The following is a 25,932-nucleotide window of genomic DNA, read 5'->3' as shown; positions in this document are numbered from 1 at the left end:
ATATTAGTACTGGTAATAATAAAAACTATAATTTAAATGTGGTTAGACAGTGTTCTCGAAGCTACAAACATGAATCTGACCAAACTGCGGGTGGCAGTGGAAGACAGGAGTGCCTGGCGTGCTCTGGTCCATGGGGTCACGAAGAGTCGGACACGACTGAACGACTAAACAACAACAACAACAATAATTTAAATGAATAATATAAAGACAGAAAGAAATTCCCACATAGCACAAAACCATGTTCATGCACCTGGGGAATTAGTTACTAGTTGTCCCTCCTAGGTAGAAACCCACCTAGGATCTTTCTACACACAAAGCAGGTAAAAGTATTATCTGGCCACACCCAAAGTCTTAAAAAAACACACACACACCTACATTTGTGGCCCTAACTTCCATTACATGACCAACACTTATTTCTGAGTAACTATATTTAGGGTGAGCATGCAAGATAATGCATGCAAGTCCTTTGTTTCTTTGAAGTGGGAGAGAATCCAAATTTCTTCATGCGTCTTCATCAATGGATTTTCTGGCCCAGCTCTATAATCGTTCTAATCTTAGGCAAAAGGCTTCCTGATAAATGAGGTTATCCCCCAGACACATCCAAAGCCCTTTTTTAAAATCCCCAGAGCCTGTTAAATTATTGAAAGCCAAGATCAGATACGCTTCTCGCTATGTACTTGTTGCCAAACAACCAACCAGCAATATATTTTATGGAGGCTTTTCCCATTTGCTGTGACCTTTCTTTTCACCACCCAAATTGCAATTTTTCAGTCAACATTCAGAATCTAAGTAAGGTCTATTAATCCAACGCAACTTCTGGTATACCTCCAGTCTTTGGAAGCGAACCTCTCTAATGGCTGTCAAAAGTCCCATTTCTGCATTCAGAGAACATGTGTGCAGTCCCTGCCCCTACATATTCCCATTTCTGCTTGCTCCACCCCAAAGCTCCCTGCATCGAGTGGGAAAGTCTAGTGTGTTTGTGAACATTCTTAGTCCGGTCAGATCTTCCTGTTCAGCTCAGGATGGTTGGAGGAAAGGCAATGGTGTCTCCTTGTCTCAACTGCTCATCTAGAGAACCCTTCTGATCCCCAGTGAATTTCCAAAGAATAGTAGAGAACTGCTAGCAGGGCTGAGGTGGGAATGCAAAGCAAATACATGTAGCTTTCTGAATGCTTTCCCCTGCATTTCAACCTCCCTTTCCAGCTATACTTGTGTTTTCTCCTAAAGTCGGTGACGACAAAACAACTAGCTTAAAAGCCACCATATAATAAACACCACTTATTTCGAGAGCTCCGTGCACAAAGGACTATTTTTCTGCCTTTCATTCCGAATTCAATTGGAAGTTGGATTCATAAAATAATGGCTGCCATTGGCTGCAAACCTACTCCTTGTCTGCATTTGATCGCTCTCCTTGCAGAGGGCTAATTCTTGTGGGCTTAATGGCCTGACTTAAGGCTCCTTGTGTGATTGCAAGTGTAACTTTTGCAAAGCCCCCCCCCCCCCACAAATTATAGTATGCATGCAGCAAGGACTGAAATATCCCAAAAGACCAAACAATGGGCATAATCCCAGCTAATCTAACTTTGCCCTTCTTTTTTAAAATAAAAATAAAAATAGAGAGACACTGAAATTATTGTAGAGGGAACAAATAATGAAAATGGACAATTTTGAGACGTAGTCTGAAATTTCTTAGCCACCCACAGCACTTATCAGAAACCAGTGCCATTTTCACATTACAACAGTTCACAGTACACCCTGGTGGCTGCAGTTTGTGAATTATGTGCATCCTACATGTTTTGCAATCAGTGTGCGTCACAGAATAATAGAATTGTTGGGTTGGAAGGGATCTCAAAGGTCACCTGGTCTAGCCCCCTGCAATGCAGGAATCATTGAAGATTCCCTTCAGATGTCAAGGAGATAAAGAATTATACAACTACAGTGGTGCCCCGCAAGACGAATGCCTCGCAAGATGGAAAACTCGCTAGACAAAAGGGTTTTCCATTTTGGAGGTGCTTCGCAGGACGAATTTCTCTATGGGCTTGCTTCGCAAGACGAAAATGTCTTGCGATTCCTGGGGGTTTTTTTCGCTCCCCACCCCCTTTTTCTAAGGCACTAAGCTGCTAATAGCCTTTTAGCAGCTAATCCGCTAATCCCTTAAGCCTTTAATAGCCGCTAATAGCGCTAATCCGCTAATGGGCTTGCTTCGCAAGACGAAAAAACCGCTAGACGAAGAGACTCACAGAATGGATTCTTTTCGTCTTGCGAGGCACCACTGTATTAGAAGACATCTGAAGGCAGCCCTGTATCGGGAGGTTTTTAACGCTTGATATTTTTATTATGTTTTTAGATATGCTGTAAGCCACCCAGAGTGGCTGGGGAAACCCAGCCAAATGGGCGGAGTGTAATAATAATAATAATAATTCCACAAGGATGTTACATCCTGCACCTTTATAAGGATATTCCCATTTGTCAGCTGTTTATGTTGGGAATATTTATGTGCCTAGTAAAATACATAAATAAACATCTTCCCAGACTTTTGGCAGCCTATCCATTGGGGTTGGCAATATTCATAATGTATGGGCTGTTCTTGGTGGCAGAAGAGGAAGAAGAGTTTGGATTTGATATCCCGCTTTATCACTACCCAAAGGAGTCTCAAAGCGGCTAACATTCTCCTTTCCCTTCCTCCCCCACAATGAACACTCTGTGAGGTGAGCGAGGCTGAGAGACTTCAGAGAAGTGTGACTAGCCCAAGGTCACCCAGCAGCTGCATGTGGAAGAACAGGGAATTGAACCCAGTTCACCAGATTACGAGTCCACTGTTCTTAACCACTACACCACACTGGCTCCCAGAAGCCTAAGGGTCAGAGCCATGCTGGATTTCTGCTTGAATCTTTGGCTGTGGCTATGGGAGAAGCTCAGGTTGTATATATGTGCAAATAAACCATACATCATAAACACAATACAGTTCCTCACTCCTAGGAAAATGAATCCTGAGTAAGCGTCAGAAAGCCTTGGAATCTCGTGCCGCTTGGAGACTGGGGTGGCGCGCCACAATATAAGATAAAATCAGGAGTTTTAAAACAATTATACTTACTAAAATTACATGGTAAGTGGTTTAGCCTGAACTACATCAGAAGTCTGGCCCCACCTCTCCAAAGTCCTCTGGGTGCATTGGAGCACTGCAAGGGGTGGGAGTTTTCCTTCCTTTGCACTCAGTTCACAGGGAGTCCGAAAGCTGGGAAAGAGAGACTCGTGTTAATTTTGATTTTCCCACGACGAAGTGAAAACAGCAGCACAGTCAGCTTGTTGGCTCATGTAGGACCACAGGCTGAAATATCCGGCGCCAAGAGCAAACTGTGTGGAACTGGTGTGCAAAAATCCATGCCCCTGCAGTCGACTGGAAAATTCCCTGTGCTTGAAAACAAACAGAATTATATCATTTTATCATTCTGCTGCTTTGCGTCACAAAGCTGTCGGCTCAAGATGAGGTCAACTCAAGATGAGGCCCTCCTGATCCAAAATGGTGGCTTGGGATCTTATGTAACTCCCTGATTCCAGAGGCGAGTGCTTTCTAACGCTCGGGGGATGTTATCTTAAGACACCACCAGGCAGGCCTACCTAACGCTGCTCTGGCTTTGAAGTTCTGGGTTTTGTTTTGCAAAGGAGCATCTGCCCGAAGCAGCGGAGATAGTCGCACCCGGTTGAATCTAGTAATACATAGATTAAGAGTTGTTTAACCAGAGAGTATTGTTGAGGTTAGCAAAGCTCTGAGGGGCATTCCTGTAGGACAAAGAACTGGAGAGGCAAAGACTGAATGACTCTTGGCATCTGGATCAAGCAGAAGACAGAGAGGTTTTCTGCAATGAGGGGGTGGTGAGGAAGAAGGCAGTAATGGGAACTCCTGAGAATCAATGAAACTCACCCCAACCTTCACATCTTTCCTAGACAACCAATGGTGTTCTACAGGAAGTGTGGTGTAATGGTTAGAGTGTCAGACTGAGGCCTCTCCAATTGTCTTTTTATTTTTTATATAAATTTTTATTACCGGTAATTTTAACATACCATTTTCAACAGTAAATAAACATACTTTTACATCTTATTCAGTTTTTTTGACTTTTCCAATTTTCCAATCTAATCTCTTAGTATACATTTCTTACGTTTCCTGTTACATTTAAAACTCATAACCAATATCTCTATTCTTTATCTACCTTGTAACACTTCATATATTTCTCCTTACAAAACCTCTTGTAATCCTACTAGCGTAATTTGTTGGTTACAATTGCTCTTCAAATAGTTCATATACTTCTTCCAGGCTTCTGTAAATCTCTGGTCCCACAGGTTTCGAATCCTTCCTGTCATTCTATCCAATTCTGCATAGTCCATTAATTTCGTCTGCCATTCTTCTTTCAGAGCCAGTGTGGTGTAGTGGTTAAGAGCGGTAGTCTCGTAATCTGGGGAACCGGGTTCACGTCTCCGCTCCTCCACATGCAGCTGCTGGGTGACCTTGGGCCAGTCACGCTTCTTTGAAGTCTCTCAGCCCCACTCACCTCACAGAGTGTTTGTTGTGGGGGAGGAAGGGAAAGGAGAATGTTAGCCGTTTTGAGACTCCTGAAGGGGAGTGAAAGGCAGGATATCAAATCCAAACTCCTCCTCCTCTTCTTCTTCTTCTTCTTCTTCTTCTTCTTCTTCTTCTTCTTCTTCTTGCTTCCATTTCTGGGCTAACAATACTCTTCCCACTGTTGTTGCATATAAAAACAATTTAACATCTTGCCTATTAATATCCTGGCCTATAATACCAAGTAAAAATGCTTCTGGTTTTTTTAAAAAAATGTTTATTTCAACATCTTTTTCATCTCATTATATATCATTTCTCAGAAGTTCTTCACTTTCTTACATTCCCACCAATTGTCTTTTTTTAAAATCATGTATAGAATGTGTGCAGAAGAGAGCGACCAAGATGATCAAGGGTCTGGAAACCAAGCCTTATGAGGAGCGGTTGAAGGAGCTGGGTGTGTGTAGCCTGGAAAAGAGGAGACTGAGAGGTAACATGATAGCCACCTTCAAATATCTCAAAGGCTGTCACATGGAAGATGGAGCAAGCTTGTTTCCTCCTGCTCTGGAGGGCAGGACTCAAACCAATGGCTTCAAGTTACAAGAAAGGAGATTCTGGTTCAACATCAGGAAGAACTTCTGACAGTAAGAGCTGTATGACAATGGAACGATCTCCCTCGGGAGGTGGTGGACTCTCCTTCCTTGGAGGTTTTTAAGCAGAGCTTGGATGGCCACCTGTCATGGGTGCTTTAGCTGAGAATTATTCCTGCATTGTGGGGGGTTGGACCATTTGACCCTTGGAGTCCCTTCCAACTCTACAATTCTATGGTTTAATAATAATAATAATAATAATAATAATAATAATAATTTATACCTCGCCCATCTGGCTGGGCTTCCCCAGCCACTCTGATCGGCTTCCAACAAAATATTAAAATGCAACAATGCATCAAACATTAAAAGCTTCCTTAAACAGGGCTGCCATCAGATGTCTTCTAAAAATCTGGTAGTAGTTGTTCTCTTTGACATTTGGTGAGAGGGTGTTCCACAGGGCGGGTGCCACTACCAAGAAGGCCCTTTGCCTGCTTCCCTGTAACTTGGCTTCTCGCAGTGAGGGAACCGCCAGAAGTCCCTCGGCGCTGGACCTCAGTGTCCGGGCAGAATGATGGGAGTGGAGAGGCTCCTTCTGGTATACTGGACCGAGGCCATTTAGGGTGATTCAGGATGACTTGTGCTCCTGGTTTCTGCTTGCAAATGTTTGCTGTTGTACTTACTACTTCATTTCCAATCAGTGTGTGTCACAGAACAATAGAACTGTAGGGCTGGAAGGGACCTCAAGGGTCATCTGGGGTCATTAACCCCCTGCAATGCAGGAATCACTAATGGCTATCTGACCTTACAAACTTCATTCGGCTGATCCCCAAGGCCAGGCATGAGTTCATAGGAAGCCTTCTATGTAAGCACTGACCAATTGCAGAGCTTCCACAAGGACATCCTTTACAGTGCTACCTCTGGTTAAGAACTTAATTCCTTTGGAGGTCCGTTCTTAACCTGAAACTGTTCTTAACCTGAGGTACCACTTTAGCTAATGGGGCCTCCTGCTGCCGCCACGCCGCCACTGCACAATTTCTGTTCTCATCCTGAAGCAAAGTTCTTAACCCGAGGTACTATTTCTGGGTTAGCAGAGTCTGTAACCTGAAGCTTCTGTAACCCGAAGTGTCTGTAACCTGAGGTACCACTGTATAAGCTGCTTGTGTTGGGAATATTTATGTGCGTATTAAAATATAGAAATAAACATCTACCCAGGCTTTTCGGCAGCCTTTCCATTGGGATTGGAAATATTCAAGATGTATGGGTTGTTCTTGGTTTCTCTTTTTTTGTTCTTACTTGCAGATTTTTATCAATTTGTCTTGTTTTGTTTCTGCGACTGACTGTGTTTTAATTTGACGATAAGCTGTTTTGGGGGGCAAAAAAGAGAGATATCTCACAAATAAATTTAAAAATTATTCGAGAAGCTCTGTGTCCAATGAAAGCTTTTGTTAATATTCTGGCTTTTAAATTTGCTTCTGTTACCCATAATGGATGTTTTGCCACTGATGCATAATGCTAGGCTTTTCTGTCTTCATTAGCTGTAAATCACATTGAGATGTGAAAATTCGTATTCCCAGAAATAATCAAGACCCAATTTGTGTAGGACTTCAAAGCAAAGAATCCATACTTTGAGTTGGGTCCAAAAACAAACTGGCCAGTCAGTGCATGTATATATATATTTTCCAAAACAGGTGATATATGAAAATATCAATGCACACCTGTTAAAAGGTAGGCTGCCACATCTTATTCCAGCAGATATTCCTAAACTATCTCCAGAGGCAGCCCTGTGTATAGTGAATTGTATTACAGTAGTCTTATCTGGAGGTTCCCACCAGCTCATGAATGACAGTTGGCAGGTCTCAGCCTTCCAGTAACAGCTGCACATGGCAAAGTTTATCAACGAATTTCAATGAATGAAGCATCAAGGTCCTCACAACTGACTTCCTTCCACCAAAGGGAGGCCAGTAATTCATTTCAAAAATGCTGTTGGCTTGATGGCACATTTGGCAGATGAACAGGGCCTACAGAAGGTCGGGGGTGGAGCCCAGCAATTTGAGTCTGTGCACCGGATGAAGTCCATGTTCTTCTCAAATGGGATAGTTAGACAAATTGATGGAGGTCTGTTAAAGGCTACATGGCTTCTGGAACCCCTGTTTCTCTAGCCTGAGTCCCACAGCTAACCCCTACACCCCGTTGGATGTTAAGAAGAAGATGCTCAGCAAATCACAGTGGTGATATATTAACAAACTAGTCCAAGAAGGCAGAGGTTGGGCCAGTAATATACGATATCTTTATTGTCATTGTCCCATGCAGAACAATGAAATTGAAAAACTACATAAAACTACATAAAAACTACATAAAACATTCAAAACCCCCTAAAAACTCTAAAACCCCATTTTAAAATACACTATACTATAGAGACCCCTTATGCTGCATTCAGAACAGAATTGCATTTGTGTAGAAACTGTTTCTCAGGCGGCTAGTCCTGGCCTTTATAACCCTATACCTTCTTCCAGAAGGCAGAAGCTGAAAAAGATCATTTCCGGGGTGCGTACTATCCTGTGCTATCTCTGCCGCTTTCTTATGGCACCTGGCAGCATAGATTCGATCTAAGGTGGGAAGAGTGCACCCAATTATTCTCTCTGCAGTCTTTACAACCCTGGATAGCATTATTTTCTCCCTGGCCGTGCAGCTCCCAAACCACACACACAGACCATAAGTTAATACGCTCTCCACAGCACAATGGCTGTGCTCTCTTCACCAGGTTTTTGCTGTTCTCTCCCCAGGTTAGGTCGTTTCTCAACTCCATCCCCAGAAACCGAAACACCGAGACCTGCTCCACACATTTCCCCTCAATAATAAGTGGCTGAATATTCAATTTACATTTCCTAAAGGACACAATGATCTCTTTTGTTTTATTTAAGTTAAGGAGTAAGTTGTTTTTCCTGCACCACTCCCCCAACTGCTCAACTTCCTTCCTATAGGCTGCCTCCCCCCTGATTTTTCAGTTGAAACTGCCTTATGCAGAACCAAACCATTGGTTCGTCTAGCACAGCATTTTCTGCAAAGAAGAGGTGGTGGCTTTTCAGGGTTTCAGGCCGGAGCTGAAAATGTCAGAGATTGCATTCGGTACTGGCTATTTGCACACAGACCACTGATCAACAGTCCTGAGTAGATAGGAACTGCCCTTGTTCAGTAAGGGACAGTTGGGGCATGTGGGATCACCAACCAAGTGCAACTTCTACACTGATGACTTCTCCTGGAAACAAACAATGCGGCTGTGTCCAATTCTCCCCTTTTGTTCTCATCCTTAAGCAGCAGGAGAATGTTAGCTTGTTTGGATAAGGAGGATTTGAAGGGATGGAACGTACTTGTCAGGAATGCAACGAGCAATCTGCTGCATTGTCCAAAGCCATTCCAAATGGTTGCCTTTGCATTGACCGTTGATGGTGAAGCATCCTTGCAAGTTTAAGCCCGGAGAGCCACTTTTTGAACCCTTTGATCTAGAGCATAGATTAATGATTCTAGACACCTTGAGCCCCAAAGATGTGTCAAATGCCCTCTTTGGCTGTGCAATTTTGCACGCTGAACACATTCTTGTTTAGATCATAGAAATATATCGGAAGATTACCTTGATCCTACAGATCTTACCGACTACTCCTATAGGAAGCTCAGTAAGAAACTCAAGATGTACTCAGCCCTCCCAATTAAGTCTAGATGAGAAAGCATCCAAAATGACAAAAGTCTAAATTTCATCAGCATTCTTGGCCATGCTTTGTCTAGTGATACCTGAGCAAGCTCTTCCTGCTTGCTTTTAAAGGTGTATCATTATCTGCACTGCCACTTTTATCAGTTTGATACCAGCTTGCCATGGCTTTGCTTACAAATAATCCAGTGGACATGCTGATAATTATCTGTTAAAGGTGACTTGCCCTCCTCAGTGAATTATGAACCACAGGGTTCCTTGGGCAGAAGGAGTGATGTTAAAACTAGCTTAAACAGAATAGGGATGCCCTGTCAGAATACACTTAAGTTACAGCAAAGAGTCATAGTTTCTCCTTCCCCCACCCATCTTCTCGGATCTGCCCGGGATATTTTGTGCGTCCTATAGAGCGAATGCAGGCTCCTTGGCTTCAGCGATAGCAATGTGAAGCCTCCGAAGCGCAGAGGGAGCGCTCCCTCGGCGCTACGGAGGCTTTGCGTTGCTTTCCCTGAAAGCTGGAGAGCTAGAGGGGTCGGTGCGCACCGACCCCTCTCACTCTCCAGGCTTCAGGGATAGCCGCCTGAAGCCTGCGGAGCGCAGCGCAAGTTCCCGCTGCACTCCGCAGGCTTCGGGTTCCTTTCACTGAAGCCAGGAGAGCATGACTCTCCTGGCTTCAGCAGAGAGGGAGAGCTGTGCAGCGCCCCTTCAGCGAAGCAGGAGGAGAAATGGAAGGGGCTCCATTTCTCCTGCCGCTTTGCTGAAGGGGCGCTGAGCAGAGAGGGGGAGAATCTTTTTTTCTTGTTCTCCCCCTCTAAAACAAGGTGCGTCCTATGGTCGGGTGCTTCCTATAGAGCGAAAAATACAGTATATCAGCAAATGAAAATTTGATTCAAATCAATATCCTGTTTTGTGCTCTTTTTGGGTGGCAGGGCTGAGAATAGAATCCTAGAGTTGGAAGGGACAATACAGGAATCACAGCAAATGAATCCCATCCAACCTCTGTTTTTAGAAACCTCTAATGAAGGAGACTCGAGTGGCGCTGTGGGTTAAACTGCAGAGCCTAGGGCTTCCCGATCAGAAGGTCGGCAGTTCAAATCCCTGTGACAGGGTGAGCTCCCATTGCTTGGTCCCTGCTCCTGCCAACCTAGCAGTTTGAAAGCACATCAAAGTGCAAGTAGATAAATAGGTGCCGCTCTGGCAGGAAGGTAAATGGTGTTTCCATGTGTTGCTCTGGTTTGCCAGAAGCGGCTTAGTCATGCTGGCCTCATGACCCAGAAGCTGTACGCTGGCTCCCTCAGCCAATAAAGTGAGATGAGCACCGCAACCCCAGAGTCGTCTGCAACTGAACCTAATGGTCAGAGGTCCGTTTACCCTTTACTTTAATGAAGGAGAGTCCACCACCTTCCAAAGCAGTCCATTCCATTGCCGAACAGCTCTTACTGTCAGATGCCAGTGGCGCTGTGTTCTAAACCACTGAGCCTCTTCGGCTTGCCAATCAGAAGGTTGACGGTTCGAATCCCTGAGACGGAGTGAGCTCCCATTGCTCTGTCCTAGTTCCTGCCAACCTAGCAGTTTGAAAACACACCAGTGCAAGTAGATAAATAGGTACCGCTGTGGCGGAAAGGTAAACGGCGTTTCCGTGTGCTCTGGTTTTTGTCACGGTGTTCTGTTGCCCCAGAAGCGGTTTAGTCATGCTGGCCACATGACCCAGAAAGCTGTCTGCAGACAAATGTCAGCTCCCTTGACCTGAAAGCGAGATGAGCACTGTACCCTAGTCGCCTTTGACTGGACTTAATCCTCCAGGAGTCCTTTACTTTTACCTTTTTTGCTGTCTGAAAGTTCTTTCTGATGTTTAGCCAGAATCTCCTTTCTTGTCATTTGGATCCATGGGTTTGAGTCTTGACCTCTGGAGCAGCAGAAAACAAGCTTGTTTCATCTTCTACATGACCAGCCTTTTATATACAGCATTTGAAGGTAATGTCACTTCTCAATCTTCTCTTTACCAGGCTAAACATACTCAGCTCCTTCAGTGTGCATAGCTATGCCATCCAGAAACCAGACCTCACCCAAATAACCCTTTTAGAACATGCTCAGAGTCCCTCTTTTTCCTTTTTACATTGCTTCAGCTGTTCCAGGGTTGTGTTTGGCCAGTAGGAATCCAACTTCCAGACCTGACCTGTGGCTCAAATTCAGGTTTGGGATTGCTCGACAATGAAATAGTCTTGATCAACAAAAGATAACATGCAAAACAAAATCATAACAAGAGGCCAAGGTAATGGAGAAATCAATGTCATTTTCTGGCTATTCTAGTTTACACAGCATTCATAACATCTTAGACAAATAAGCATGAGCAATAAGGCAGGAATTTTTATTTTGGAAGTGGACGCAACGGTTTGCACCAACCTCCTTTCCAAAGCCATATAATTATGATTCTTCCCCTCCAATGAAACAAAAATAGGAATAAGTGATTTATAATTCATTGTAGATTTTTATGAGTTCAGAAATCAGCCCTGCTGTTTATAGGTAGTTGCCAGGGAGATATCTGGAGTTCTGAGCAATATTATGAAGGCAGAGTGGCAAGTGTGCAATAAGGAGAAAGAAACTGTATTATTCTAGGCCAGATGACAGTCCTAATGTCATCTAGACTCTTAAGGCCTAGGTGAGAGTAGCAGAAAGGAATTCAGGGAGAGAATTGTCCATGCCCATGTTTGGCTCTGACTCTCCCCACCCACTGTCAGCTTGTGGCCCCCAACAGATTGTTTCTGAAGGAACGTGGCCCTCAACAAGATAAAAAGGTTCCACACTCCAGTTTTAGGCTAGAATCTTGCCATGGAGATAGCGGAGAAAATAAGGCAATAAGCAGTGATGGCAGCTGGTAGGATGAAAGGCAGGGAGCTGAACAGTAGGTGGCGCCAGTGCCAGAGCCAACAAGATCTAATTTGGTCCCCATCCTCCTCCTCCTCCCTGTTGCATTCTACAAGGGCAAGACCTGAGACTAAAGAGGAAGGGAGCTGACAAGCTGTGCACAGGTTGTAAGTAGGAGGAAAGGCAAGTGGTTGCTGGCTGAGGGCAGAAGGAGGTTGATGGGGCAGTCCCCCATTTGCCCTAATGGACCATCCTCCACTGGGCTGAGTTAAGGACTGGAGAAGAAGGACATCCTCTGATGGCTCCAGAACTCTTGAAGAGAATGAGGTGATGGAGATGGAATGTACCACTTCAGGCTGAAGGTGGGGGACTCCGCTTTTTGGAGTCTTTCCCCACTGTGAGAATGGGGTGAGAAAAAGCTGTCACTCAGTGCTCTTGCCCTGCATTGGCATTTTCTGTATGTATGCATGCATGTATACAGGGGACTATGCACAAATGAGGGAGTACTTCATAATATTATGGATACTGTGTTAACTCTGAGAAGGCACACATCTAATATTGGGTCCAGGGATATGATGGTGTGGAACCAGAGATGTGACGGGCCAGGAAAATTGAGAAGGGAAAAGTCAGGACAAAAATAGAGGTCGTAGTGATTGTTGCTTCGTTTTGGTAGAGTTTTCTCCACTGGAAATTTGGGGGAATACTGATGAAGAAACCCTTAGCTGTCAGGGCACAGAATAGTGTGCAAAGAGTTCTGTTGTGCTCAGGTCCTGCTGCTACTCTTTGCATATTTATTTGGGAGTGAGGCCCATTGAATAAATTGAAATTGTCGTGCGAATATGCAAAGGACTGCATTTTGATGGGTATTATTTTCTCTTTATAAAGAGCTATTTTTTCAGTGTGCATCCCCCGCCCCATTCCTCAGCTTTCATTCTGGCACAATTCCTTCTCCCGACTTGCTTCTCTGGCCCTGGTTATTGCTTTGCTGTAACTTAACGCGATCGTTTTCCTTTCCTGGTGATGTGAGACTCTTCCTGTGTTTTGCAATTTATTTAATTATTTTGAGCGTTTGTACTCTACTCCTCAGCTGAAAGGGCTCCCATACAATCAATTAAAACAATACAGTCCCTGTCTGCGGGCTTATAATCTGAAGCAGCAGCAGCAGCAACAACAACAACACAACACAGAAGGGGAAAGGGACAGGGAGGGAAGAGGAAAAAGAAATCAAACTCACTGAGTTTTATAGTACTGTTACTGTTATAGTAACTACCAGCTTGCATAGCTCAGGGGTAAGAGGTTCCCAATAGAACAGTCACAGCAAAGCCAATGGAGTATTATTATTATTATTATTATTATTATTATTATTATTATTATTATTATTTCATTATTTACACCCTGCCCACTCTGGGTGGCTCCCAACAGAATATTAAAAACACGATAATGAGTTCTGCTTTCCATCTCTCCCACTGACAGTTGAGAGAGAGGAAACATCAACTGATGATGGGCTACTCCCCCCAAAAAATCTTTCTTATAACCCCCCCCCCCCAATAAAAACAGTTGGGTTGGAACATAACCAGTCTTGGAGGTGACTGTGACTATAAGCAGCAAGCCAGAGAAGAATGTTCTTTTCCTATTTCTACTTTCGGGGGGGGGGGATCTGTCTACCTTTATGTAATCTGGATGAGAACATGTCAGAACAGAAGGTTAATTGCATCTCCTAATGTTTCCCCGGAGGAAGAACCTGCACATTTGAAATGTGTTGCAAATCAGCTAAGCAATAAATTATTTTCTGCACCCCACATGGGCCTTGTGCATGGATCCATGATGGCCAGCTTGCAAACTGCATATTCCTTTTCATTTCATCGCAGCAGCAGCTTATAGGGGAGTTGACTAGGGCTCAGAGATAGAGCTGCAGGTTCCATCACTGGCACCTGCAGCTGAAATAATAGTAATAATAATTTATTATTTACACTCCGCCCATCCTGCTGGGTTTCCCTAGCCACTCTGGCCAGCTCCCAACAGAATATTAAAATTACGATAAAACATCAAACATTAAAAACTTGCCTAAACAGGGCTGCCTTCAGATGTCTTCTAAAAGTGAGGTAGTTGTTTATTTCCTTGACATCTGATGGGACGGTGTTCTACAGGGTGGGCGCCACTACCAAGAAGGCCCTCTGTCTGGTTCCCTGTAACCTCACTTCTCTCAGGGAGGGAACCATCAGAAGGCCCCCAGAACTGGACCTCAGTGTCTGGGCTGAACGATGCGGGTGGAGACACTCCTTCAGGTTTACTGAGCCGAGGCTGTTTAGGGCTTTCAAGGTCAGCACCAACACTTTGAATTGTGCTCGGAAACATACTGAAAGGATTGGAGAGCAGGGAATGATGGGAATGACCTCTGCCAGAGTCTGTGGAGAGCTGCCATCAGTCAGGGAAGACAACACTGGTGGCTTCTGCCCATTGAGACTGGTGGGGCAGAAGGACCAACCGTACGTAGGTGGAGCCAGAACCAATGGCAGGTGGAGCCAACTTCAGTCTTGCCCGCATCCTCTCCTTGGAAACAAAGTGAAAATGGTCCTACATGGAAGGCCACCAAAGGACCATCTACGTACAAGCTGCTTTTTGGTCCTGGGAGGAAGAGCAATGCATTGAGCCATCCTCTGTGCAAGGCAAACACCGTCATTGCACATTTGACCCAGGGTATAGCTCTAGGCAATCCATAAGAATAATTGTGTTCAATTTCAGACCCTCCAAGTGTCCCTATTTTCCAGGGACAGTCCTGGATTTACAGAATCCCAGAATCCCAGTTTCTGATTTGATCCCGGAATGCCCTGCTTTTCCTTAAAGGACCCCTGACCATTAGGTCCAGTCGTGGCCGACTCTGGGGTTGCAGCGCTCATCTTGCTTTATTGGCCGAGGGAGCTGGCGTACAACTTCCGGGTTGTGGCCAGCATGACTAAGCCGCTTCTGGTGAACCAGAGCAGTGCACGGAAAGGCCGTTTACCTTCCCACTGGAGCGGTACCTATTTATCTACTTGCACTTTAACGTACTTTTGAACTGCTAGGTTGGCAGGAGCAGGGACCGAGCAACAGGAGCTCACCCCGTCACAGGGATTCGAACTGCCGACCTTCTGATCGGCAAGTCCTAGGCTCTGTGGTTTAACCCACAGCGCCACCCACGCCCCCTGCTTTTCTTTAGGACTTCCCTATTTTCATTGGTGAAATGTTGGAGGGTATGTAATGTTCTTTTCTTATATAATGTGTTGGGGGGGGGTGTCTGTGTCGATTTCCTAAAGCTATGCGCTAGGAACTGAGATGAAATGCTGCCCTCGGCGGTGGTGGATGGTCAGTACGGCAAAGTTCAGCACAAAGAGAGACTTTTCCTGTGTGGGCAACCTTTTGTAGAGGACCTGTACCACTATTTATTGCAATGCCCGCTATATATAGAACCAAGAGACCGTTTTATAAAACCCCTGCTCATGAATGAAACACACTCGGACAGGGTGGAAAGGGTGAAATGGCTGCTGAGTGATACTGATGACTTCATCACTTATAAAGTAGCACTATATGCTTTGGCAGCTAAGAAGATCAGGAGAAAAGAACTAGATAAAATAGTGGTCAATTGCAAAAGTGATCCGGACATTTAAGCTGGCATATTCTACCTGAGAGGGATGCGGGGGGCGCTGTGGGTTAAACCACAGAGCCTAGGACTTGCCGATCTGAATGTCTGTGATTCGAATCCCCGCAACGGGGTGAGCTGCTGTTGCTCGGTCCCAGTTCCTGCCAACATAGCAGTTTGAAAGCATGTCAAAGTGCAAGTAGATAAATAAGTACCACTCTGGCGGGAAGGTAAATGGTGTTTCTGTGCGCTGCTCTGGTTCGCCAGAAGCGGCTTAGTCATGCTGGCCACATGACCTGGAAGCTGTACGCCGGCTCCCTCAGCCAACAAAGCGAGATGAGCGCCGCAACCCCAGAGTTGGTCACAACTGGACCTAATGGTCAGGGGTCCCTGTACCTTTACCTTTATATGCGTTGGCAGCTAAGAAGATCGGGAGAAAAGAGCTAGATAAAATAGAGGTCAATTGCAAAGGTGATTCGGACATTTAAGCTGGCATATTCTATTGTATGCAACAAATAACTTCTAGAAGATGCGACCGTGGTTTATTGTATTTGCAGTGCCGGATGTCTTTATGGTTTTTATGATGATTATTGCTTTTCCTTTTGTTCCCTTTGTGAATGATTCCATGGCCTTTGGCTAGTGCAATGAAGCTTATGATGATGATGAGATGAAAGGTAATATCACCCGGATAGCAGGACCAAATGGATCCAGTTGATTCTTTTTAGCCATTTGTCATGTCTTGCTGATGTCATGCTGTTCCCACGCACTCATGCTCCTTGCATTCCCATCCCGCTCTGTTTACCTTTGCCAGCCCTGCTGCCACACATGGCAGCCGCTGCCTCCCCGCTTTTCGTTTTCCTTTAAGGTAGGAATGTGTGGGAGGGGTTATTTGAGGACATCGCTCCGGGTGACCTTATGTTATATTTTGAATGGAACTCGGGTGAGGGAAATTGGTCTTCATGCTTCAAAGAGGAAGGGAGGGAAATGAAACTCCTGGGGTGTGGAATCTGGGGGCTGCACTCACTTTCACACTCTCCTGCTGGTGAATTCAGATACTGCAAAAAATACATCGGAAGATTTTGGCCGAAAAATTGGCTTATTATTTCGACTCGGTATATAAGATTTTTGCCTTCCCCTCCTCCACATTTATTGGCCTAAGATCAGCGAAACACCTTAGAGCAAATGCCAGTTCAGGACCTTATTTGTTTGAGTGCATTAGACTGGGGAAAATAATATATATTAATTGCTTGATGGCTACTGTTCTCTCTTCATTTTTGAAAAGAGTAATGTTCTTTGGGGAACGATTCAAACTGAATTTAAGCAGAGTGGCAGACCGGAAAAAACTACAGACAAGAAGCTTGAGCAAGATAAAGTCTTGGACTCTCATTTCATCCCACTCAATTCCATTTGACGCTTGTTTTATCCTTAAAAGCACTCAAGTTACCCACCCAGCTTTCTGCTCAGATGTTAAAACATAGCAGTATATCTCTGGTCTCGTTGCTTCAAGCACTGGTACTAAAAACAGAACTTATCAGATGATAAGAGTTTCATTTTCATCCATCCTTGCATGGGGTTCTGCTATTACACAGCACTGTGATGGTAAAGGTAAAGGGACCCCTGACCGTTAAGTCCAGTCGCGGACGATTCTGGGGTTGCGGCGCTCATCTTGCTTTACTGGCCGAGGGAGCCGGCATACAGCTTCTGGGTCATGTGGCCAGCATGACTAAGCTGCTTCTGGTGAACCAGAGCAGCGCACAAAACGCCGTTTACCTTCCCTCCGGAGTGGTACCTATTTATCTACTTGCACTTTGACGTGCTTTCAAACTGCTAGGTTGGCAGGAGCAGGGACCGAGCAACAGGAGCTTACTCTGTTGCGGGGATTCGAACCACCGACCTTCTGATCAGCAAGCCCTAGGCTCTGTGGTTTAGACCACAGCGCCACCCACGTCCCATACTGTGAGGGTACCATCTGCATTTATGATATCTTTACGCCACCTGAGAAAGCTGAAAGCAAGCTCAGCTTTTCTTTTAGGCTGTGAAGTTGTTTCGGTCTTTCTCCACATTTTTGGTCTTTCAAATCAGCATGTGTGGAATGCACTTGTCCCTCACCTTTAAGGAACTACAGGCATAGAATAGTAGAATTGGAAGGGACCCCAGAGGGTCATCTAGTCCAACCCCCTTGCAATGCAGGAATCACAGCTAAAGCATCCCTGACAGATGCCCATCAAACCTGTTTAAAAACCTTCAGTGAAGGAGAGTCTGAGGTAGACCAATTTTAAAACTGCGGATTGGAGTTGGTAATTTTTTAAGGCTATCTTGTTTTTTAACACCTGATTTTATCAGTAATTGCAAAGTGCATTTTATATTGTGTGCATTGTGTTTACAGGTTTTCATGATAGGGTGTATAAACCTTGTTAGATAAAAAGAAAGGGATAAACCTCAAAGCTCCCCTGTTCTCAGTGCCGTTTTGCCACCATGGAATGGGAGAGGTCCGGCTTATTGTCCCAACAGCAGGGGCTACTTACAGGATGGGAAATGGGGCAAGGGCTTCTCAGGGGTGGCACCCTTTTAAATGATAAGGTAAAGGTGACCCCTGACCATTAGGTCCAGTCGTGGCCGACTCTGGGGTTGCGACACTCATCTCGCTTTACTGGCCGAGGGAGCCGGAGTATAGCTTCCGGGGTCATGGGGCCAGCATGACTAAGCTGCTTCTGGCGAACCAGAGCAGCGCATGAAAACACCGTTTACCTTCCCGCCAGAGTGGTACCTATTTATCTACTTGCACTTTGATGTGCTTTCAAACTGCTAGGTTGGCAGGAACAAGGACCGAGCAAGTCCTAGGCTCTGTGGTTTAACCCACAGCACCACCCGCATCCCATTTTTAAATGGTGCTCCCTTCCTAATGAGAGATTCATCTGTTCCCCATGTTAGATACATTCAAGGATTTGAGATGTAAACATCACTTCTGTAGACTTGGCTGCTGTTCTTCACCATTGCTGTGTTGTCGTATTACTAAGAGCTCTGTTATTACTTTTTCATTTTCTTCACGAGATTCTTTCTATTGCAAGGTGCCCCCATCACTCCCCATGAGGTGCAAGAAAAGCATGAGACTATTAATCTCTGGGTCATCAGTTCAAGCCCCAGGTTGGGCAAAAAAAATTCTGCTTTGCAGGGCATTGGACTAGATGATCCTCTATAATTCTAAGAGCAATTAATCAACCAACCAATCAATCAATCAATCAATCAAACAAACAAACAAATAAAACCTCTTGACTATGCTTGGAGAAACTGCTGCTGCTGTGATTACAAAACTGAGCCAAATGCAATTTCTTTCCCTTTCCTTGAAGCAGAGGTCCTAACGCTTCTCTTTCTTCTTTAAAAAAAATAGCAGTTGGATTGCAAGCCAGGCAACCAACTGGGGAAGCTTTTCGCAAGTCTGGAGACAGAGGCGCTTTGCAGTGCGAGACGGTAGGAGCTTCACCTGCCGAGCTTATCTTTCTTTGTGTGCCTCTCTTGCAACTGTTTTGAAACCTGTTGCTGCTGTTCTCGTTGTTCGAAGTAAAACCACGACTTCGCGTTCTGGCATCAAACTAATCATAAAGTTCCAGGGTGATCGGACGACGGGTGTGCAAAAAACACAGGGAAAACGGTGCACGCGCAAAGAGGCCCCCCCCCCAACCATCAGAGAGAGAGAGAGAGAGAGAGAGAGAGAGAGAGAGAGAGAGAGGTGAATTCCTCGGAGCGCAGGAGACCCCCAACTCCACGCGCGGAGAAAATCGCTCCTCCTCGTCCCAGACAAAGGAGCCCGTCGGCGCCACCCTGGAGCTGTCTGCTAGGCGCAGGGAAGGTGGGGAGGGAAGGAGGAGGGAGAAGCGACTAGATTTCTCCCCCCGGGGCAGGAGGGGAGGAGGGGAGGGGGTCCAGGGAAGAGGAGAGAAAGAGGGAGGGGGGAGGCCGGAAAGAGGGGAGGGGGGAGGCTTGGCTTTCCAGCGGCTGAAAAGGAAGCCAAGCCTCTCCCTCCGGCCGCCCCCAAAGTACAAAAGCAGAGAAAGAGAGAGCCGGTGGCGGGACTCCTTCATCGGCCGGGACCATGGCTGCCTCCTGCCAGAGCTGGCTCGCCAACGAGGGCAGCAAACACCTCCTTTTGGTAAGAGGGACCTTTGCCTTTCGGGGGTGCGCGCAGCCTCGCCGCCTCCATCGCAAGGATGTTGCTCTCGCTGCGCTTGCGCGCGCGAGATGCTCACAACCTGCCCATGCTCAGGAGCGCTCTTGCCCTTTCCCCTCACGCAGGGTTGGGTCCAAGCCCTGCTCGGGAACGCCGAGCTTGGAGCGCCGTCCTGTGCGGGGAAAGGCCAGGAAGTAGAAGAAGGGGAAAGGAGAGAGTGCTCCTGAGCATGGGCAAGTTCTGAGCATTACGCGCAGGATCACAGGGTGAGGACCAATGCTTTTGGTTCAAATCTAATGGAGAAAACCATCTCCGCCTCCCTTCTGGAAGGCTCATAGCTCATTGACAGAGCAGTTGCTTGGCATGTAGAAGGCCCCAGGTTCGTCTCCAGGTAGGGTTGAGAAAGACTTCTGAAACTTTGGAGAGCTTCTGCCAGCCGTGATACTGAGCTAGATCAGCCAAAGACCTTACTGGATACAAGACTGGTTCCTGTGTTTATTTCCCCACATAAATCAGCTTGCATTATTCCCACAACAGCCCTGCAATGTAGGTTAGCATTACTGCCCCTCACATTTCTTCCCTGGTCTTTGACACTGGGAATGTCTGTTTTTAGGACCCGCCCTGTAAGTTGTTTAAAACTGTTTCTAATGTTGTATTTTTTTATTATTGTCATCTGCCCTCAGACCTCAGGGTGAAGGGAGGTTATTAATAAAGTAAAATCGTCACCATCCTAATTGCAATGTCAGAATGAGAGGCTTGCCTAACAACGCAGTTCTAGACAGGGCTGCTCAGAAGTAAGTCAATGGGTTCAATGGGGCTTACTCTCAGATGCGATGCAAGTGTAGGTTTGAAACCTAAGTAGTCATTTTGCGACAGATTTGCTGTGTCAATTACAGTACTCTGTTTGGGAGGTGGCACGAAATGCGAGATTCATTGCACAAAATTAGCGCTAAACTTTGGCATCAGTTTTTGGGGGGGATCAAAAATTTTGGGGTCACACATTAATGGAGCTTGGAATTTGAAATGGAGGTTCCCTTTAACTGTCTCCTTTGTTGAACTGCGCTGGTTTTTGCTACAGAGGAACCCAAACCAACCGTGTGTGTGTGTGTGTGTTTGAGTCCATGTACATACATATGGCAAAAGCACATCTGGGATTAAAAAAGTACTTTCAGTGTTGGGTAGCTGTTTTAGTTGAGATTCCTTCATTGCAGGAGATTGGACTAGAGGACTCTCAGGGTTCCTTCCAAGCTTACATTTCTATGATCCTATAGATGACCATGAGAATTTAGGAAGCTACTGCAGTGGTACCTTGGTTCTCAAACTTAATCCGTTTCGGAAATCCGTTCCAAAACCAAAGCGTTCCTAAACCAAGGTGTGCTTTCTCATAGAAAGTAATGCAAAATGGATTAATCCGTTCCAGACTTTTAAAAACAACCCCGAAAACAGCAATTTAACGTGAATTTTACTATCTAACAAGACCACTGATCCATAAAATGAAAGCAATAAACAATGTACTACAGTCACACAATCAGTCAGCCAGTAGTTGAACTGTGTTCCACACAGTCACACAAAAAAGGAGCCACAAAAACAAAAATGCAAAATAAATAGCAAAAACAGACAGACCTCAGCATAACACTCAAAACGGAAGTGTGGCACTCAAATTGGAAGCGTAACACTCAAAAGGGAACATGTTTGGCTTCTGAAAAAAGTTCGCAAAACGGAACACTTACTTCTGGGTTTGCAGTATTTGAGTTCCAAGTTGTTTGAGTACCAAGGTGTTTGAGAACCAAGGTACCACTGTATTGGTCCACCCAACTCATTATCACCCGCTGGTATTGGCTCTTCAAAGTTTCAGGCAGAAGTGTCTGCCCGAGCCCACCTGGAGAAGCTACGGATCGTGCTTGGCACCCCCTGCACTGAAAGCAAATGAGTTCAGGACCTTTCCCAAATTCCCTATTAATTTCAGTTCCCCACATTTGCTGCCAAGGAGTGTGGTGGAGTCTCCTTCTTTGGAGGTCTTTAAGCAGAGGCTTGACAACCATATGTCAGGAGTGCTCTGATGGTGTTTCCTGCTTGGCAGGGGGTTGGACTCGATGGCCCTTGTGGTCTCTTCCAACTCTATGATTCTATGATTCTATGATTCTACATTTTTGTTGAGTGTATGTTTGATGGACAGATCTTCTGTGCTTGTGCAGGTTTTGCGGACTCTCCCAGCCGCTCAGGGATAACTTCATCGGGATTCGATGCGCCTTTGCTTCTGTTCACTCAGGATGGAAGGTGTTAATGATGGGTAGCCTTGGAAGACTTAAAAAGTGCTTTCAACTAATTTTCAACTAATTTGGGGAGGACGACACTACCTGTGGCAAGTAATCAAGGTGTTCTGCCTCCACTGTCGGAGGTGGTAAGCTTCCAAATGCCAGTTGCTGGAGATCAGATGTGGGCAGAGTTCTGTTGCACCCAGGTCCTGCTTCTGAGCTTTCCATGGGCATCTGGTGGATCGCCATTGGTCTTAGAATTCCTACAAATCCAGTAATCTGACTTGTCTTTTTAGGGGCATTGTCCTCGTTTCAGCATTTGAGAGGTTCTGGGTTCAAATCCCAGACAACTGTGGTGGGGACCAGCTGGTCTTTACCATTAGTCTTTACCATGCCTTATGAGGAACGGCTAAGGGAGCTGGGCATGTTTAGCCTGGAGAAGAGGCGGTTAAGGGGTGATATGATAGCCATGTTCAAATATATAAAAGGATGTCACATAGAGGAGGGAGAAAGGTTGTTTTCTGCTGCTCCAGAGAAGCGGACACGGAGCAATGGATCCAAACTACAAGAAAGAAGATTCCACCTAAACATTAGGAAGAACTTCCTGACAGTAAGAGCTGTCCGACAGTGGAATTTGCTGCCAAGGAGTGTGGTGGAGTCTCCTTCTTTGGAGGTCTTTAAGCAGAGGCTTGACAACCATATGTCAGGAGTGCTCTGATGGTGTTTCCTGCTTGGCAGGGGGTTGGACTCGATGGCCCTTGTGGTCTCTTCCAACTCTATGATTCTATGATTAGGATTTGTAGCTCTGAGGTATAGCACCTGCTTTGCAAGCAGAAGATTCCAGGTTCATAGAATTGTGGAATCATGTTATAGAATAACGGAATCATAGAACTGTAGAGTTGGACGGGACCCCGAGCATCATCTAGTCCAACCCCCTGCAATGCAGGAATCTCAGCTAAAGCATCCATGACAGATGGACACCCAACCTCTGCTTAAAAACCTCCAAGGAAGGAGAGTCCACCAGCTCCCGAGGGAGACCATTCCACTGTTGAACATCTCTTAATGTCAGAAAGTTCTTCCTGATGTTTAGTCAGAATCTCCTTCTTTGCAACTTGAAGCCATTGGTTTGAGTCCTACCCACCAGAGCAGGAGAAAACAAGCTTGCTCCCTCTTCCATCTGACAGCCCTTGAGATATTTGAAGGTGGCAAGCATATCATGCCAAGGTCCAGTCTTTGGCATCACCTATTAGAAGCATCGGATGATGGAGAAAGCCTTTGAACCCTAGAGCAGGGATGGGGAACCTGACACACTTCAGATGCTGTTATTGTCATCATCCCTGACTGACACCTTTTTCAGGTGGGAGCTGTAGTCCATTGACATCTGGAGGGCCACAGGTCTTCCACATCCCTGCCCCAGAGGGCCACTCCCAGTCAGACTAGATGCAACTGGACTAAACAGACAAATAGCAGCTTCCTAAGAAGAATGCATGGGACGCGGGTGGCGCTGTGGTCTAAACCACAGAGCCTAGGGCTTGAGGATCAGAAGGTCGGTGGTTCAAATCCCTACGACGGGGTGAGCTCCTGTTGTTCGGTCCCAGCTTCTGCCCACCTAGCAGTTTGAAAGCACGTCAAAGTGCAAGTAGATAAGTAGCTACCACTCTGGCGGGAAGGTAAACAACGTTTCCGTTTGCTGCTCTGGTTTCGCCAGAAGCGGCTTAGTCATGCTGGCCACATGACCCAGAGACTGTCTGCGGACAGACGCCGGCTCCCTCGGCCTATAGAACGAAATGAGCACGCAACCCCAGAGTCGTCCATGACTCGACCTAACAGTTAGGGGTACCTTTACCTTTAAGAAGAATGCACAGAGGGCCCACAGCTCATTGATCATGCACATTTTTTTCATGTGCAGATTTGATTCCTGGCATCTCCATGTAGAATAATATGCTAGCAGGAGATTGCTATGACTTTTGTGCTCTGCTTGTGGACGCTGTGGGGAGCAGGATACTGGGCTACCTTGGCTAGACCAGTTTCCCAATCTTTTTCTGACTATGGCCCTCTTCTGATCATGCTTTCTGTGTCCCTCCCCATGGGTGTAGCCAAGGGGAGGCAGGGGACAGCTACATGACAAACGCCGGCTCCCTTGGGTTTAGCTAGCATGGCTCTTGGGCTTGCTGATTGGAAGGTCAGCGGTTTGAATCCCCACACCGGGGTGAGCTCCCGTTGCTCTGTTCCAGCTCATGCCAACCTAGCAGTTCGAGAGCACACCAGTGAAAGTAGATAAATAGGTACGGCTGCAGCAGGAAGGTAAACGGTGTTTCCATGCGCTCTGGCACTCGTCACGGTGTCCCGTTGCGCCAGAAGCAGTTTACTCATGCTGGTCACATGACCCAGAAAGCTGCCTGTGGATGAACACCAGCTCCCTCAGCCTGAAAGCGAGATGAGCGCTGCAACCCCATAGTCGCCTTTGACTGGACTTAACCGTCCAGGGGTCCTTTACCATTTACCTAAACAGATACTTATTGGATGCTTGCAAGCAGTGCCTGAGCAAAATTGCACTCTCTCCATTTGTGGCTCTCAGCAGCTGGCAATCAGGGGCATGTGTCCTTTGATAGTGGAGGGAGAACACAGCCATTATGACAACTTCCTATCAGGTCTCCTCTTATTCACCTCCCCCCTCCCCATCCTAAACTTAAGATCTAGCCTAAGGGTGCATTCTTGGGATGGCTGATACTGCATGATTACCCTGTTATCATGCATTGCAGCTGGCAGGTCCATTTAGAGCCATCTGAGTTCATCATGTTTGCAAGCCTCAGCGCCAAAAGCGATCTCTTATCATTTTTAATTACAGACCCCACTGAAGCAAGTTGCTCGGGACAATATGCATGCCCACTCCCCGCCATCGTGGCTCCTTATTTGTAAATTCTGTGGGTTGAATACACACTAAACTAGCAGCACTTAGTTCCCACTGACATCTATGCCCCTTAAGCCATGACTGCATTGGGGCAAAAAATAAATACATCCCAGTGCTTGGACGCAGAGCCTTAAAGCGTGGACCTCTGCCTGGAAAGAGTGAGGTGAAATCTAAGTGTGGATCAGGCCTTAGTTGCACTTAGTTTCTACTGAACTCAAAGGGACTTAAGCTGTTATTGTCTCATTGCTTTCCATGGGACCAAAGTGTGGCCAATTCAACCTGGATCCAACCACCAAAGGAGATGGTGTTGGACTTTCCGAGGAAGAGAGGAGAACTAGCCCTGCTGTACATCGGGGAGGGCTGTGTGGAGAGAGTCTCTTCCTTTAAATTCCTAGGAGTTTATCTCAGTGAAGACCGTACTTGGAAAATAAATACAACCCAGGTGGTTAAGAAAGCCCAACAGAGACTCCATCTCCTCAGAGTATTGCAGAAGAACGATGTCAATCAACAGTTGATGATCTCCTTCTACAATAGAAAGTGTCTTTTCATACTGCATCACGGTGTGGTACGCTGGTGTGACATCATCTGATAGGAAGTGCCTACAGAGGGTGGCGAATACAGCACAAGATATTATGGGCTGTCCCGTGAATCCATTGGATGAAATAGCGGAAGAATGTTGCCTCAGGAGAGTGAGGAAAATTCTCAGGGATGATTCACACCCTGGCCGGCACTTTCTTGATCTCCTGCCCTCGGGCAGAAGATATAGAAGCATGATTAGTCGCACCAACAGGGTAAAGTACAGCTTCTATCCGTGGGCTGCTGAATGAAAAGATAACAACAGGGCAACTGACTTTCGGGTTTGGTGGGTATGTGTCAGTAAATGAGGGGAATTAAGACTAAGAGAGCTGAGTGGGGGGTGCTTGTGTAATCTCACTGTATACAAGTTGTACAAGTGACAATAAAGTATTTTTCACTCTATAAGATGCACCAGACCACAAGATGCACCTAGTTTTTGGAGGAGGAAAACAAGAAAAAAATATTCTGAATCTCAGAAGCCAGTACAGCAAGAGGGATTGCTGCACAGTGAAAGCAGCAATCCCTCTTGCTGTTCTGGCTTCTGGGATAGCTGCGCAGCCTGCATTTGCTTCATAAGACGCACACACATTTCCCCTTACTTTTTAAGAGGGAAAAAGTGAGTCTTATAGAGCAAAAGATACGGTATTTCAATATCTGTGGTGGGAGACCAGAGCATATTGGGGATTCTCAGTCACATAGGAC

General features: G+C 45.9%; 1 protein-coding gene and 1 long non-coding RNA gene across 5 annotated transcripts in view; one reads left to right on the top strand and one right to left on the bottom strand.

Annotated features, from left to right (window-relative positions):
* LOC310675898 overlaps positions 1 to 14,019 on the bottom strand; it is a 195,121-nt gene extending 181,102 nt beyond the window's left edge. Inside the window, exon 1 of the long non-coding RNA XR_014510295.1 lies at positions 13,949 to 14,019. This is a non-coding gene — a long non-coding RNA (uncharacterized lncRNA). The remainder of the gene's footprint in view (positions 1 to 13,948) is intronic.
* Positions 14,020 to 19,183: 5,164 nt separating this feature from the next.
* NOX4 (NADPH oxidase 4) overlaps positions 19,184 to 25,932 on the top strand; it is a 101,409-nt gene continuing 94,660 nt past the window's right edge. For 2 of the 4 annotated variants that reach the window (XM_083436526.1, XM_083436524.1), the window contains exon 1: positions 19,339 to 19,470. In XM_083436526.1, coding sequence (XP_083292652.1) covers positions 19,414 to 19,470 — 57 coding nt within the window. In that variant the 5' untranslated portion in view covers positions 19,339 to 19,413. Of the gene's footprint in view, positions 19,471 to 25,932 lie in introns of all 4 variants that reach the window. The other 2 variants (XM_083436527.1, XM_083436528.1) reach the window with 2 other exon arrangements.

Source organism: Podarcis tiliguerta, assembly GCF_965153285.1.
Source record: "Podarcis tiliguerta genome assembly, chromosome: 4".
Lineage (NCBI taxonomy): Eukaryota > Metazoa > Chordata > Lepidosauria > Squamata > Lacertidae > Podarcis > Podarcis tiliguerta.
The sequence above is the reverse complement of the archived record's forward strand: the minus strand, read 5'-3'. Positions and strand labels throughout refer to the sequence as shown.